We start from the raw sequence: 16,123 nt of genomic DNA, 5'->3' as shown, positions 1-16,123 counted from the left end.
TGCTGACTACAGGAATGTCCACCAGAGCTGTTGCCAGATCATTTAATGTTGATTTCTCTACCATAAGCCGCTTCCAACATTGTTTTAGAGAATTTGGCAGTACGTCTAACCTCACAACCGCAGACCATGATTAACCAGCCCAGGACCTCCACATCAGGCTTCTTCACCTGTGGGATGGTCTGAGACCAGCCACCCGGACCTCCACATCTGGCTTATTCACCTGTGGGATGGTCTGAGAACAGCCACCTGGACCTACATATCAGGCTTCTTCACCTGTGGGATGGTCTGAGACCAGCCACCTGGACCTACACATCAGGCTTCTTCACCTGTGGGATGGTCTGAGACCAGCCACATGGACCTACACATCAGGCTTATTCACCTGTGGGATGGTCTGAGACCAGCCACCTGGACCTACACATCAGGCTTCTTCACCTGTGGGATGGTCTGAGACCAGCCACCTGGACGACTGATGAAACTGTGGGTTTGCACAACCGAAGAGTTACTGCACAAACGGTCAGAAACTATCTTAGGGAAGTTCATCTGCGTCGTCCTCGCCAGGGTCGTGACCTGACTGCAATTCGGCGTTGTAACCGACTTCTGTGGGCAAATGTTCCCCTTCGATGGTCGCTGGCCCCTTCGATGGTCACTGGCCCCTTCGATGGTCACTGGCCCCTTCGATGGTCACTGGCCCCTTCGATGGTCACTGGCCCCTTCGATGGTCACTGGCCCCTTCGATGGTCACTGGCCCCTTCGATGGTCACTGGCCCCTTCGATGGTCACTGGCACGCTGTAGTGCCAGAGAAGTGTGTTCTTCCCGGATGAATCCCTCCATCAGTGCTCAGACTGTCCACAATAGGCTGAGAAAGGCTGGACTGAGGGCTTGTAGGCCTGTTGTAAGGCTGGTCCTCACCAGACATCACCGGCAACAACGTTGCTTATGGGCACAAACCCACCGTCGCTGGACCAGACAGGACTGGCAAAAAGTGCTCTTCACTGACGAGTCGCGGTTTTGTCTCAGCAGGGTTGATGGTCGGATTCGCGTTTATCGCCAGAGGAATGAGCGTTACACTGAGGCCTGTACTCTGGAGCGGAATCGATTTGGAGGTGGAGGGTCCGTCATGGTCTGGGGCGGTGTGTCACAGCATCATCGGACTGAGCTTGTTGTCATTGCAGGCAATCTCAACGCTGTGTGTTACAGGGAAGACATCCTCCTTCCTCATGTGGTACCCTCCCTGCAGGCTTATCCTGACAATGCCACCAGCCATACTGCTCGTTCTGTGCGTGATTTCCTGCAAGACAGGAATGTCAGTGTTCTGCCATGGCCAGCGAAGAGCCCGGATCTCAATCCCATTGAGCACGTCTGGGACCTGTTGGATCGGAGGGCTAAGGTCCCCCAGAAATGTCCAAGAACTTGCAGGTGCCTTGGTGGAAGAGTGAGGTAACATCTCACAGCAAGAACTGGCAAATCTGGTGCAGTCCATGAGGAGGAGATGCACTGCAGTACTTAATGCAGCTGGTGGCCACACCAGATACTTGACTGTTACTTTTGATTTTGACCCCCCCTTTGTTCAGGGGACACATTATTCCATTTCTGTTAGTCACGTGTCTGTGGAACTTGTTCAGTTTACTGTATGTCTCAGTTGTTGAATCTTGTTATGTTCATACAAATATTTACACATTAAGTTAAGTTTGCTGAAAATGAACGCAGTTGACAGTGAGAGGCCGTTTCTGTAGTCTATAGTTTATATTGGCCACACCCCCTCTGGCCTTATTGCTTAAATATACAATGTTACTATTTTACAATGTGCAATGTGTATTAGAGTAACATTGAATTGACTTCAACTTTGTTCACAGTCCAATCACAGCCAGCCTGCTGGTTTTCCTACACTACCCCAGATCAGTCAGCCTGCTGGTTTTCCTACACTACCCCAGGTCAGTCAACGTGCTGGTTTTCCTACACTACCCCAGATCAGTCAACCTGCTGGTTTTCCTACACTACCCCAGGTCAGTCAACCTGATGGTTTTTCTACACTACCCCAGGTCAGTCTACCTGCTGGTTTTCCTACACTACCCCAGATCAGTCAACCTGCTGGTTTTCCTACACTACCCCAGACCAGTCAACCTGATGGTTTTCCTACACTACCCCAGATCAGTCAACCTGCTGGTTTTCCTACACTACCCCAGGTCAGTCAACCTGTTGGTTTTAATAAACTACCCCAGATCAGTCAACCTGCTGGTTTTCCTACACTACCCCAGATCAGTCAACCTGCTGGTTTTCCTACACTACCCCAGGTCAGTCAGCCTGCTGGTTTTCCTACACTACCCCAGGTCAGTCAACCTGTTGGTTTTAATAAACTACCCCAGGTCAGTCAGCCTGCTGGTTTTCCTACACTATCCCAGATCAGTCAACCTGCTGGTTTTCCTACACTACCACAGGTCAGTCAACCTGTTGGTTTTCCTACACTACCCCAGGTCAGTCAACCTGCTGGTTTTCCTACACTACCCCAGGTCAGTCAACCTGATGGTTTTCTGACACTACCCCAGGTCAGTCAACCTGATGGTTTTCCTACACTACCCCAGATCAGTCAACCTGCTGGTTTTCCGACACTACCCCAGATCAGTCAACCTGCTGGTTTTCCTACACTACCCCAGGTCAGTTAACCTGATGGTTTTCCTACACTACCCCAGGTCAGTCAACCTGCTGGTTTTCCTACACTACCCCAGGTCAGTTAACCTGATGGTTTTCCTACACTACCCCAGGTCAGTCAACCTGCTGGTTTTCCTACACTACCCCAGGACACAGAGCACAGCAAGTCGACCCAGGAGGAGGAGTTACACAACACCTCAGAGGTGAGTGACAACAAGTGGACAACCACGGTGGGATACGCTGCGATACGGTGGGATATGGTGGGATACGCTGCGATATGGTGGGATACGCTGCGATACGCTGCGATACGGTGGGATATGATGGGATACGCTGCGATTCGATGGGATATGGTGGGATACGATGGGATATGGTTGGATATGATGGGATACGCTGCGACACGATGGGATATGGTGGGATACACTGCGATGCGGTGCGATACGCTGTGATAAGATGGGATATGGTGGGATACCCTGCGATACGGTGGGATATGGTGGGATACGCTGCGATAAGATGGGATACGGTGGGATACGCTGCGATAAGATGGGATACGGTGGGATACGCTGCGATACAATGGGATTTGGTGGGATAAGATGGGATATGTTGGGATACCCAGCGATACGGTGGGATACGCTGCGATAAGATGGGATACGGTGGGATACGCTGCAATAAGATGGGATATGGTGGGATACGCTGCTATAAAATGGGATATGGTGGGATACGCTGCGATAAGATGGGATATGGTGGGATACGCTGCGATAAGATGGGATACGGTGGGATATGGTGGGATAAGATGGGATACGGTGGGATACGGTGGGATAAGATGGGATACGGTGGGATATGGTGGGTTACGGTGGGATACGATGCGATACGGGGGGATACGCTACGATACGGTGGGATATGATGGGATACGCTGCGATACGCTGGGATACGATGGGATACGCTGCGATACGATGGGATACGCTGCGATACGATGGGATATGGTGGGATACGCTACGATACGCTGCGATACGGTGGGATATGATGGGATACGCTGCGATTCGATGGGATATGATGGGATACGATGGGATATGGTTGGATATGATGGGATACGCTGCGACACGACGGGATATGGTGGGACATGGTGGGATACGCTGCGATACGGGGGGATACGCTACGATACGGTGGGATATGATGGTATACGCTGCGATACGCTGCGATACGATGGGATACGCTGCGATACGGTGGGATATGATGGGATACGCTGCGATACGCTGCGATATGATGGGATACGCTGCGATTCGATGGGATATGGTGGGATACGATGGGATATGGTTGGATATGATGGGATACGCTGCGATACGATGGGATACGCTGGGATACGCTGCGATACGGTGGGATATGATGGGATACGCTGCGATATGATGGGATACGCTGTGATTCGATGGGATATGGTGGGATACAATGGGATATGGTTGGATATGATGGGATACGCTGCGACACGATGGGATATGGTGGGACATGGTGGGATACGCTGCGATACGGTGGGATATGATGGGATACGCTGCGATACGCTGGGATACGATGGGATACGCTGCGATACGATGGGATACGCTGCGATACGATGGGATATGGTGGGATACGCTACGATACGCTGCGATACGGTGGGATATGATGGGATACGCTGCGATTCGATGGGATATGATGGGATACGATGGGATATGGTTGGATATGATGGGATACGCTGCGACACGACGGGATATGGTGGGACATGGTGGGATACGCTGCGATACGGGGGGATACGCTACGATACGGTGGGATATGATGGTATACGCTGCGATACGCTGCGATACGATGGGATACGCTGCGATACGGTGGGATATGATGGGATACGCTGCGATACGCTGCGATATGATGGGATACGCTGCGATTCGATGGGATATGGTGGGATACGATGGGATATGGTTGGATATGATGGGATACGCTGCGATACGATGGGATACGCTGGGATACGCTGCGATACGGTGGGATATGATGGGATACGCTGCGATATGATGGGATACGCTGTGATTCGATGGGATATGGTGGGATACAATGGGATATGGTTGGATATGATGGGATACGCTGCGACACGATGGGATATGGTGGGATACACTGGGATACGCTGTGATAAGATGGGATATGGTGGGATACCCTGCGATACGGTGGGATATGGTGGGATACACTGGGATACGCTGCAATAAGATGGGATATGGTGGGATACGGTGCGATAAGATGGGATACGGTGGGATACGCTGCGATACAATGGGATATGGTGGGATAAGATGGGATATGTTGGGATACCCAGCAATACGGTGGGATAATCCCACCGTATCCCATCTTATCCCACAGTATCCTACCATATCCCATCTTATCGCAGCGTATTCCAGCGTATCCCACCGTATCCCATCTTATCGCAGCGTATCCCAGCGTATCCCACCATATCCCATCTTATCGCAGCGTATTCCAGCGTATCCCACCGTATCCCATCTTATCGCAGCGTATCCCAGCGTATCCCACCATATCCCATCTTATCGCAGCGTATCCCACCATATCCCATCTTATCGCAGCGTATTCCAGCGTATCCCACCGTATCCCATCTTATCGCAGCGTATCCCAGCGTATCCCACCATATCCCATCTTATCCCACCGTATCCCAGCGTATCCCACCATATCCCATCTTATCGCAGCGTATCCCAGCGTATCCCACCATATCCCATCTTATCGCAGCGTATCCCAGCGTATCCCATTGTGTCGCAGCGTATCCCATTGTATCGCAGCGTATCCCATTGTATCGCAGCGTATCCCAGCGTATCCCATTGTATCCCATTGTATCGCAGCGTATCCCACCGTATCCCATTGTATCGCAGCGTATCCCACCGTATCCCATCGTATCCCATCGTATCCCATCGTATCCCACCGTATCCCATCGTATCCCATTGTATCGCAGCGTATCCCATCGTATCCCATCGTATCCCACCGTATCCCACCGTATCCCATCGTATCCCATCGTATCCCACCGTATCCCAGCGTATCCCATCGTATCCCATCGTATCCCATCGTATCCCACCGTATCCCATCGTATCCCATCGTATCCCAGCGTATCCTATCATATCCCATTGTATCCCAGCGTATCCCATCGTATCCCATCGTATCCCACCGTATCCCATCGTATCCCATCGTATCCCACCGTATCCCATCGTATCCCATCGTATCCCAGCGTATCCCATCGTATCCCATCGTATCCCACCGTATCCCATCGTATCCCATCGTATCCCACCGTACCCCAGCGTATCCCATCGTATCCCATCGTATCCCATCGTATCCCAGCGTATCCCATCGTATCCCATCGTATCCCAGCGTATCCTATCGTATCCCATCGTATCCCATTGTATCCCAGCGTATCCCATCGTATCCCATCGTATCCCACCGTATCCCATCGTATCCCACCGTATCCCACCGTATCCCATCGTATCCCATCGTATCCCACCGTATCCCACCGTATCCCATCGTATCCCATCGTATCCCATCGTATCCCATCGTATCCCACCGTATCCCATCGTATCCCACCGTATCCCACCGTATCCCATCGTATCCCATCGTATCCTAACCTTATCCCATCGTATCCCATCATATCCCACCGTATCCCATCGTATCCCATCGTATCCCATCGTATCCCATCGTATCCCATCGTATCCCATTGTATCCCAGCGTATCCCATCGTATCCCATCGTATCCCACCGTATCCCATCGTATCCCATCGTATCCCATCGTATCCCAGCGTATCCTATCGTATCCCAGCGTATCCCATCGTATCCCAGCGTATCCTATCGTATCCCATCGTATCCCATCGTATCCCAGCGTATCCCATCGTATCCCATCGTATCCCACCGTATCCCATCGTATCCCATCGTATCCCATCGTATCCCATCGTATCCCACCGTATCCCATCGTATCCCACCGTATCCCACCGTATCCCATCGTATCCCATCGTATCCCATCGTATCCCACCGTATCGTATCGCACCGTATCCCAGCGTATCCCACCGTATCGTATCGCACCGTATCCCATCGTATCCCATCGTATCCCATCGTATCCCATCGTATCCCACCGTATCCCATCGTATCCCATCGTATCCCATCGTATCCCATCGTATCCCAGCGTATCCCATTGTATCCCATCGTATCCCACCGTATCCCATCGTATCCCATCGTATCCCATCGTATCCCAGCGTATCCTATCGTATCCCAGCGTATCCCATCGTATCCCAGCGTATCCTATCGTATCCCATCGTATCCCATTGTATCCCAGCGTATCCCATCGTATCCCATCCTATCCCACCGTATCCCATCGTATCCCATCGTATCCCATCGTATCCCACCGTATCCCATCGTATCCCACCGTATCCCACCGTATCCCATCGTATCCCATCGTATCCCATCGTATCCCACCGTATCGTATCGCACCGTATCCCAGCGTATCCCACCGTATCGTATCGCACCGTATCCCATCGTATCCCATCGTATCCCATCGTATCCCATCGTATCCCATCGTATCCCACCGTATCCCACCGTATCCCACCGTATCCCATCGTATCCCATCGTATCGCACCGTATCCCATCGTATCCCACCGTATCCCATCGTATCCCATCGTATCCCAGCGTATCCCATCGTATCCCATCATATCCCATCGTATCCCATCGTATCCCATCGTATCGCACCGTATCCCATCGTATCCCAGCGTATCCCATCGTATCCCATCGTATCCTACCGTATCCCATCGTATCCCATCGTATCGCACCGTATCCCATCGTATCCCACCATATCCCATCGTATCCCACCGTATCCCATCGTATCCCATCGTATCCCATCGTATCCCATCGTATCCTAACCTTATCCCACCGTATCTCATCTTATCCTATCATATCCTATCGTATCCTATCGTATCTTATCGTATTCTATCGTATCCTGTAGAATTTTATCATATCTTATTCTATCTTATCATATCTTATTCTATCTTATCCTATCGTATCTTATCGTATCCTATCGTATCTTATCCTATCTTGTGCTATCTTTGCCAGGCATAGTTGTATTAACACACTCATTATTGCTCTTTTTCCTTCACTCATTCCCTTCCTCTCTCTCCATCCCTTCCACCCTCTCTCTCCATCCCTCCCTCCCTCCCTCATTCCCTCCCTCTCTCTCCATCCCTCCCTCTCTCTCCATCCTTCCCTCCCTCATTCCCTCCCTCTCTCTCCATCCCTCCCTCCCTCCCTCATTCCCTCCCCATCCCTCCCTCCCTCATTCCCTCCCTCTCTCTCCCTCATTCCCTCTCCCTCCCTCATTCCCTCCCTCTCTCTCCATCCCTCCCTCCCTCATTCCCTCCCTCTCCCTCCCTCATTCCCTCCCTCCCTCCAGAAAGCGTGTGCGACGGTGGAGGAGAACAGTCGTCTGAAGACTCGTCTGCAGGTAATATTTATCCACTAATAAACCCCTAAACAAGACAAGAGACTTCACCCCCACAGCTGCTCCATGGTCTCTCTGTGTACAGTTTGTGTACTCATGTAAATGTCTGCAGTACGGCTGGTATGTGTCCCAAGTTGAATTTCCGTTGGAAATGGGAAGTTGAATTTCTGTTAGACCTTGGGTACATCTTCATCTTCTTCTTCTTCTTCTTCTTCTTCTTCTACCCCTGCAGGTAGCGGAGGCAGTGCAGAGAGACAGACAGAGTAACAGTGCAGAGCAGGACTATGAAGAGGTCATTACACTGCTAGAGGCTGAGATCAAAGACCTGAAGAACCAACTGGCGGGCAAGAAACAGAAGGGTCTGGAAGCTACTAAGGTAGACTTAAAACCAATTAATGGAAGAAAAGACTAGAGTCGTCTGGGTGGGCCGCAGACACAAGAAAGAGAAGGGTCTGGAAGCTACTAAGGTAGACTTAAAACCAATTAATGGAAGAAAAGACTAGAGTCGTCTGGGTGGGCCGCAGACACAAGTGATGACAAAGCAGTCAGAAAGATGTGCAGGTTGGTTGCAGTGGAGGGCAGCAGACCTCTCCATTTCTGAAACACTCCAGCCAATTGTTTGTGACCCAGCAGGACAACACTAGTATTTTCTACCCTAAAATACTGTGACCCAGCAGGACAACACTAGTCTTTTCTACCCTAAAATACTGTGACCCAGCAGGACAACACTAGTCTTTTCTACCCTAAAATACTGTGACCCAGCAGGACAACACTAGTCTTTTTCTACCCTAAAATACTGTGACCCAGCAGGACAACACTAGTCTTTTCTACCCTAAAATACTGTGACCCAGCAGGACAACACTAGTCTTTTCTACCCTAAAATACTGTGACCCAGCAGGACAACACTAGTCTTTTCTACCATAAAATACTGTGACCCAGCAGGACAACACTAGTCTTTTCTACCCTAAAATACTGTGACCCAGCAGGACAACACTAGTCTTTTCTACCCTAAAATACTGTGACCCAGCAGGACAACACTAGTCTTTTCTACCCTAAAATACTGTGACCCTGCAGGACAACACTAGTCTTTTCTACCCTAAAATACTGTGACCCTGCAGGACAACACTAGTATTTTCTACCCTAAAATACTGTGACCCAGCAGGACAACACTAGTCTTTTCTACCATAAAATACTGTGACCCAGCAGGACAACACTAGTCTTTTCTACCATAAAATACTGTGACCCAGCAGGACAACACTAGTCTTTTCTACCCTAAAATACTGTGATCCAGCAGGACAACACTAGTCTTTTCTACCCTAAAATACTGTGACCCAGCAGGACAACACTAGTCTTTTCTACCCTAAAATACTGTGATCCAGCAGGACAACACTAGTCTTTTCTACCCTAAAATACTGTGACCCAGCAGGACAACACTAGTCTTTTCTACCCTAAAATACTGTGACCCAGCAGGACAACACTAGTCTTTTTCTACCCTAAAATACTGTGACCCAGCAGGACAACACTAGTCTTTTCTACCCTAAAATACTGTGACCCAGCAGGACAACACTAGTCTTTTCTACCCTAAAATACTGTGACCCAGCAGGACAACACTAGTCTTTTCTACCATAAAATACTGTGACCCAGCAGGACAACACTAGTCTTTTCTACCCTAAAATACTGTGATCCAGCAGGACAACACTAGTCTTTTCTACCCTAAAATACTGTGACCCAGCAGGACAACACTAGTCTTTTCTACCCTAAAATACTGTGATCCAGCAGGACAACACTAGTCTTTTCTACCCTAAAATACTGTGACCCAGCAGGACAACACTAGTCTTTTCTACCCTAAAATACTGTGATCCAGCAGGACAACACTAGTCAGGAGGATGTGATGGAGTTTAACAGGAAGTGATTATGTGTGTTGTACCCCAGAAGGATGTGATGGAGTTAAACAGGAAGTGATTATGTGTGTTATACTCCAGGAAGATGTGATGGAGTTTAACAGGAAGTGATTCTGTGTGTTATACTCCAGGAAGATGTGATGGAGTTTAACAGGAAGTGATTCTGTGTGTTGTACCATAAAACATTTGTGATGGAGTTAAACAGGAAGTGATTCTGTGTGTTATACTCCAGGAAGATGTGATGGAGTTTAACAGGAAGTGATTATGTGTGTTGTACCCCAGAAGGATGTGATGGAGTTAAACAGGAAGTGATTCTGTGTGTTATACTCTAGGAAGATGTGATGGAGTTAAACAGGAAGTTGTCGATGATTGACTGTCAGCTGAGGAAGTCTGAGCTGAGCAGAAGACACCTGGAGATCTCCAACAAGAAACTACTGGGATTCGCACAGGTACACTACACCTGTAACACACCTGTGACTCACCCCCAACACATCTTTACAACAACACTCACCTCTCATACAACTAACTCCTGGGCTTCACACAGGTAACATTACACCTGTAACACAGTAACGCACCTTTACAACATCACTTCCTGTCCACCTCTCATACAACTAACTCCTGGGCTTCACACAGGTAACATTACACCTGTAACACAGTAACAAACCTTTACAACATCACTTCCTGTCCACCTCTCATACAACTAACTCCTGGGCTTCACACAGGTAACATTACACCTGTAACACAGTAACACATCTTTACAACATCACTTCCTGTCCACCTCTCATACAACTAACTCCTGGGCTTCACACAGGTAACATTACACCTGTAACACAGTAACACACCTTTACAACATCACTTCCTGTCCACCTCTCATACAACTAACTCCTGGGCTTCACACAGGTAACATTACACCTGTATCACACCTTTACAACATCACTTCCTGTCCACCTCTCATACAACTAACTCCTGGGCTTCACACAGGTAACATTACACCTGTATCACACCTTTACAACATCACTTCCTGTCCACCTCTCATACAACTAACTCCTGGGCTTCACACAGGTAACATTACACCTATAGCACAGTAACACACCTTTACAACATCACTTCCTGTCCACCTCTCATGCAACTAACTCCTGGGCTTCACACAGGTAACATTACACCTGTAACACACCTTTACAACATCACTTCCTGTCCACCTCTCATACAACTAACTCCTGGGCTTCACACAGGTAACATTACACCTGTATCACACCTTTACAACATCACTTCCTGTCCACCTCTCATACAACTAACTCCTGGGCTTCACACAGGTAACATTACACCTGTATCACACCTTTACAACATCACTTCCTGTCCACCTCTCATACAACTAACTCCTGGGCTTCACACAGGTAACATTACACCTGTATCACACCTTTACAACATCACTTCCTGTCCACCTCTCATACAACTAACTCCTGGGCTTCACACAGGTAACATTACACCTATAGCACAGTAACACACCTTTACAACATCACTTCCTGTCCACCTCTCATGCAACTAACTCCTGGGCTTCACACAGGTAACATTACACCTGTAACACACCTTTACAACATCACTTCCTGTCCACCTCTCATACAACTAACTCCTGGGCTTCACACAGGTAACATTACACCTGTATCACACCTTTACAACATCACTTCCTGTCCACCTCTCATACAACTAACTCCTGGGCTTCACACAGGTAACATTACACCTGTATCACACCTTTACAACATCACTTCCTGTCCACCTCTCATACAACTAACTCCTGGGCTTCACACAGGTAACATTACACCTGTATCACACCTTTACAACATCACTTCCTGCCCACCTCTCATACAACTAACTCCTGGGCTTCACACAGGTAACATTACACCTGTAACACAGTAACAAACCTTTACAACATCACTTCCTGTCCACCTCTCATACAACTAACTCCTGGGCTTCACACAGGTAACATTACACCTGTAACACAGTAACACACCTTTACAACATCACTTCCTGTCCACCTCTCATACAACTAACTCCTGGGCTTCACACAGGTAACATTACACCTGTAACACAGTAACACACCTTTACAACATCACTTCCTGTCCACCTCTCATACAACTAACTCCTGGGCTTCACACAGGTAATATTACACCTGTAACACACCTTTACAACAACACTCACCTGTCCACCTCTCAATTGTAAACACAGTCACACATGTTCTGTAACACACCTACCTGTGAGCCCTAGCTGACGCCTCTCTGGGCATGCTCTGTTATGTTCTGAACCTGTACTGCCACCTAGTGGTTCAAAAATACTTTCTAGTTTTATGTATGTGGATTTCTGTGCTGACTGGCTAACTGGCTGGCTGACTGACTGACTGGCTGACTGACTGGCTGGCTAACTGACTGACTGGCTAACTGGCTGGCTGACTGACTGACTGACTGGCTGACTGACTGGCTGGCTAACTGGCTGACTGACTGGCTGGCTAACTGGCTGACTGACTGGCTGGTTAACTGGCTGACTGACTGGCTGGCTAACTGACTGGCTGGTTAACTGGCTGGTTAACTGGCTGGCTAACTGACTGGCTAACTGACTGACTGTTTATTTCTCAGAATGTTCACAAAGTGCTCACCACCCCCAGCTTGTTTGGAATGGAAAATGGGTAAGTGCTTATCTTCTAAATGTAACTCCTTAATGACAATTCTTCAAATGTTTGTTCATTCTGACAGTCTGTTGATCTGACCGGCGGGTTTGGGTGTGTGTGTGTGTGTGTGAACGTGTGTATGTGTGCTTCCAGAAGTAGCAGGACCTCTCCAGCCACAGACAGTCCAGAGACCCCCTCTCCCATCCCAGACCCAGCCTGCCAGTTAGCTGCAGAGGCCAGGGAGCTGGTGGAGGGGGTCAGATCCCTGAGCAGCACCGATGATACAGCCCCTCTCAGTGACTCAGAGGTGGGTGAACCACCTGACCCAGCCATGGACCCTAACCGGGCAACACAGTAAGTATTTATGATCAGCACTTACTTCCACTCACAACCCATCTGTATCTAGATGGAATATGGCCTCTGAGTATTTGATAGCCATAGTCTTCCATCTCCTCTCTCCTCCTTACCTTCCACTCTTCCTTATCTTCCTCTCTTCCCTCACCTCTCCTCCTTCCCTCCCTCCCTCTCTCCCTCAGCCCTCATAGCTCGCAGGCTCAGCCATCTCCTACAGAAGATCCAGCCAAAGACAAGCGCCGCCAGTAGAGAACATTCAGAGAACGTCACAGAGAGCGTTTTAGAGAACGTTACGAGGACGTGAAAAGAACAAGGTGGCTGGGGACTAGGCTCAGAAGAACACTGTGCTTGGCTGACTACGTTTACCTAAAAACTACCAACGACCCTTTAAAAGACAGACAGACAGATTGAGATGAGACAACCAGACAGACTGTATGTAGGATGCTATCCAGTGTGCGTTAAAGAAAACAACAAAAAAAACACTTAACACTTAACTCTTTAAAAATGAACCGCTGTCATTAGTTGAGGCTTCAGTCAATGTTCTGGGATTGCTTTACCGATTAACCGCAAAATGTTCTAGTTTATCTGTTTTCTAATACAGCTGTGTGTGTACTTACATTTCTCTGTTGACATTTAGCATTTGTCAGAATGTGAACGAAGGGGAGATTCTCAACTGGGAGTGACTGGGAACGGTAGCAGGTTTTGAGGTGAAATGGCAGAGACTTGTAGATGCAGTTCAGTTTGTTCCAAAGAGCTTGCCGTAGCCGATTAGACAGCACTACAAAGCCAAGGCGCTACCGTTGGGTGTGTAGGTGTACAGACGTACAGCATGAGCTATGATGATGATGATGATGATGATGATGATGCACTGAACCTTTCTATCCCTGAGTTCCAATACTCTGTAAAATGTTCATTCTCTCATGTCCTATTTCCTTGTATCCTATTTCCTTGTATCCTTCCTGACCACTGAAATCTGGAAAGACCGGATAGTGACGTTCAATATGCCGGTATGACATTGGCTGCTCGTCAAATTGGTTCCATCCGTTTATTTTTGGGATCAGCGGTCCTCAAGGACACGAAGAGAGATGAAGACGTTTGTGTTCATTATCTGAGACGGGACAGAAATGTGTATTTTTGCTCACAACCCTTCCCAGAGGTGAGGAGAGGAAGCCAGGCTAGGGTATTGGAACCTAGCCCTAGCTGTCTCTATAGCTGTATCGCCATGGCTACAGTAAGTGCCCTGTATGTGTATACTTCAGAGAGAGAGAGAGAGGATAACGTGGACGATGTGCCCTGATTCAAAGCGTCTCATCCTGATGACATCGTGTCACCATGGTGATGACCCTGTGTACAGAAACGGTTTGTCCCTTATACTGAAGTGCTCTGATGAACTGTCTGTCTGTTTTGAAGATGATTTTGTCCTGGAAAAGCCCATTTTCTGTTACGGATACCGAGGTAGAGGAAGACGCTTTAGGACCTGCACGAGCTGTCATGGCGACGCCGAGACGTCTGCTTTTGCTGTTATTATAAAACCTTGTAAATCTTTAAGCTGAAAGAAATATTGCACTCTCCTTTGATGTCCTTCTCCACATCTTCTGACTGACACACACACACACACACACACACACACACACACACAAACAAGTCCGCTGGACCAAGCCAGAGCTTACTATAGTATGTCTGTGTCAATTGAAGCTCGTTCAAGGCTTTGTCTATGAGGATTCCTTTCTTCCTTACTGTTGAGTTCTGTGAATACTTACTACGCTGTCATATCACATATGTTCCGTGACTTCTGTTAGAACTGCGTCTCCATAGCGACAGCTGTGTGGAAGTTCCGTTCCATAACCCACAGTTTGTCGGCTTGTCGTCTGAGATTGAGGTTATGTCACCAAGACAATAAAAAAAGAATGGAAAAAACAACAACAATGGCCTTTTAGCAGTGGCTGTGTCTCGATAGTCGTAACTAGCTCCCTTTCCTTGTGTCCTTTCCTTGTGTCCTTTTCCTTCATGATCAGTGATATGGAAAGAAGCGATACTGTAGGTAAAAAAGCAATATGGTGGAAAGCCATCCAATCCTTTCACCTGTTAGAGGTCCCGAAGGAAAGGAAATGAAGGGAGGAGACAAGGAAAGGAAGTAATGAAAGAGTATTGAGACCCAGCCGGTGTCTATCAACTCAAAACACCTGATACTTCCTCAGTGCTAATGAAGGAAAGGAGACGAGGAAGGAAGCCAATGACGAGTAATTGAGACACAACGCGAAGCAGTGTATCTCAACTGGAAACATCACCAGTACCATATGATCACTGCATGGTTCTGGTTCTGACAACCTGTCGTTCAACATTCAACTGTGGAATCAAATGTTTGGTTTCAGGAATGTAGAGATTAGTTTATACTGTCTTGTTTAAAATAATAGGTTGTATGATAACGATACCTGTATGGTGGGATATATGGGCTGCGTCCCAATCATCTCTCCGTTCTCCCGAAGTGTGCACTCGTTCACTTTCCTTTATGGATCTCAGAGGACATGACTGGAATATGGAACTCCCTCTAGAGTCCAGCCCATGCCAACGCATATCCATGTATTTTACATTTGTATGGAGTAGTGAGTGCACACTTCAGGAAAGAAAGAGAGAGTTTTGGGACACAAGTCAAGGAGATGTGTACAACAGGAGGTCATGTAACATTAATAAGACCGTAGCCGGCTAAATGTGTCCGAGGTGTATTGTTTATATTGTTAAATGCACATGCTTTACCAAACTGACTGACATGTAGTCCTGTAATTGAACTAGATTGCATCATTATGTTTGGCCTCTGAACTTTCTTTTACTGTTTTTAATAAAGGAATAACCTCAAATACATCCGTGTCCCTGGAGTTTCCTACTATATATTTCTACTATGTCTGTTTCTGACTTCAATAACAGCCGACTTACAACAGGGGAGTAAATCAAGGTTCAGGTGAATGTACATTTCAATTCAACAATGTCATATATTTTCAATGTGGACTATTCTTGTTGCAGTCTTGAATTGTCTGAATTGACCCCAACCCTGGTAGTAATACTGGGTTTATACGTAGTACCTCT

General features: G+C 48.0%; 1 protein-coding gene and 1 long non-coding RNA gene across 2 annotated transcripts in view; both read left to right on the top strand.

Annotated features, from left to right (window-relative positions):
• The window catches only part of LOC110518542 (syntaxin-binding protein 4), a 133,228-nt gene extending 120,518 nt beyond the window's left edge, over positions 1-12,710 (top strand). The window contains exons 16-21 of the mRNA XM_036939792.1: positions 1,855-1,932; positions 2,761-2,850; positions 8,081-8,131; positions 8,361-8,504; positions 10,362-10,478; positions 12,657-12,710. Coding sequence (XP_036795687.1) covers positions 1,855-1,932; positions 2,761-2,850; positions 8,081-8,131; positions 8,361-8,504; positions 10,362-10,478; positions 12,657-12,710 — 534 coding nt within the window. The remainder of the gene's footprint in view (positions 1-1,854; positions 1,933-2,760; positions 2,851-8,080; positions 8,132-8,360; positions 8,505-10,361; positions 10,479-12,656) is intronic.
• A 115-nt stretch (positions 12,711-12,825) lies between these two features.
• Positions 12,826-15,899, top strand: LOC118938362. The gene is made up of 2 exons (XR_005035657.1): positions 12,826-13,042; positions 13,225-15,899. It is a non-coding gene; the product is annotated as an uncharacterized LOC118938362 (long non-coding RNA).
• Positions 15,900-16,123: the final 224 nt, after the last annotated feature.

Source organism: Oncorhynchus mykiss, chromosome 13 (genome assembly GCF_013265735.2).
Source record: "Oncorhynchus mykiss isolate Arlee chromosome 13, USDA_OmykA_1.1, whole genome shotgun sequence".
Classification (NCBI taxonomy): Eukaryota; Metazoa; Chordata; class Actinopteri; order Salmoniformes; family Salmonidae; genus Oncorhynchus; species Oncorhynchus mykiss.
Note: the sequence above shows the minus strand (reverse complement) of the source record. Positions and strands in the feature narration are given on the sequence as shown.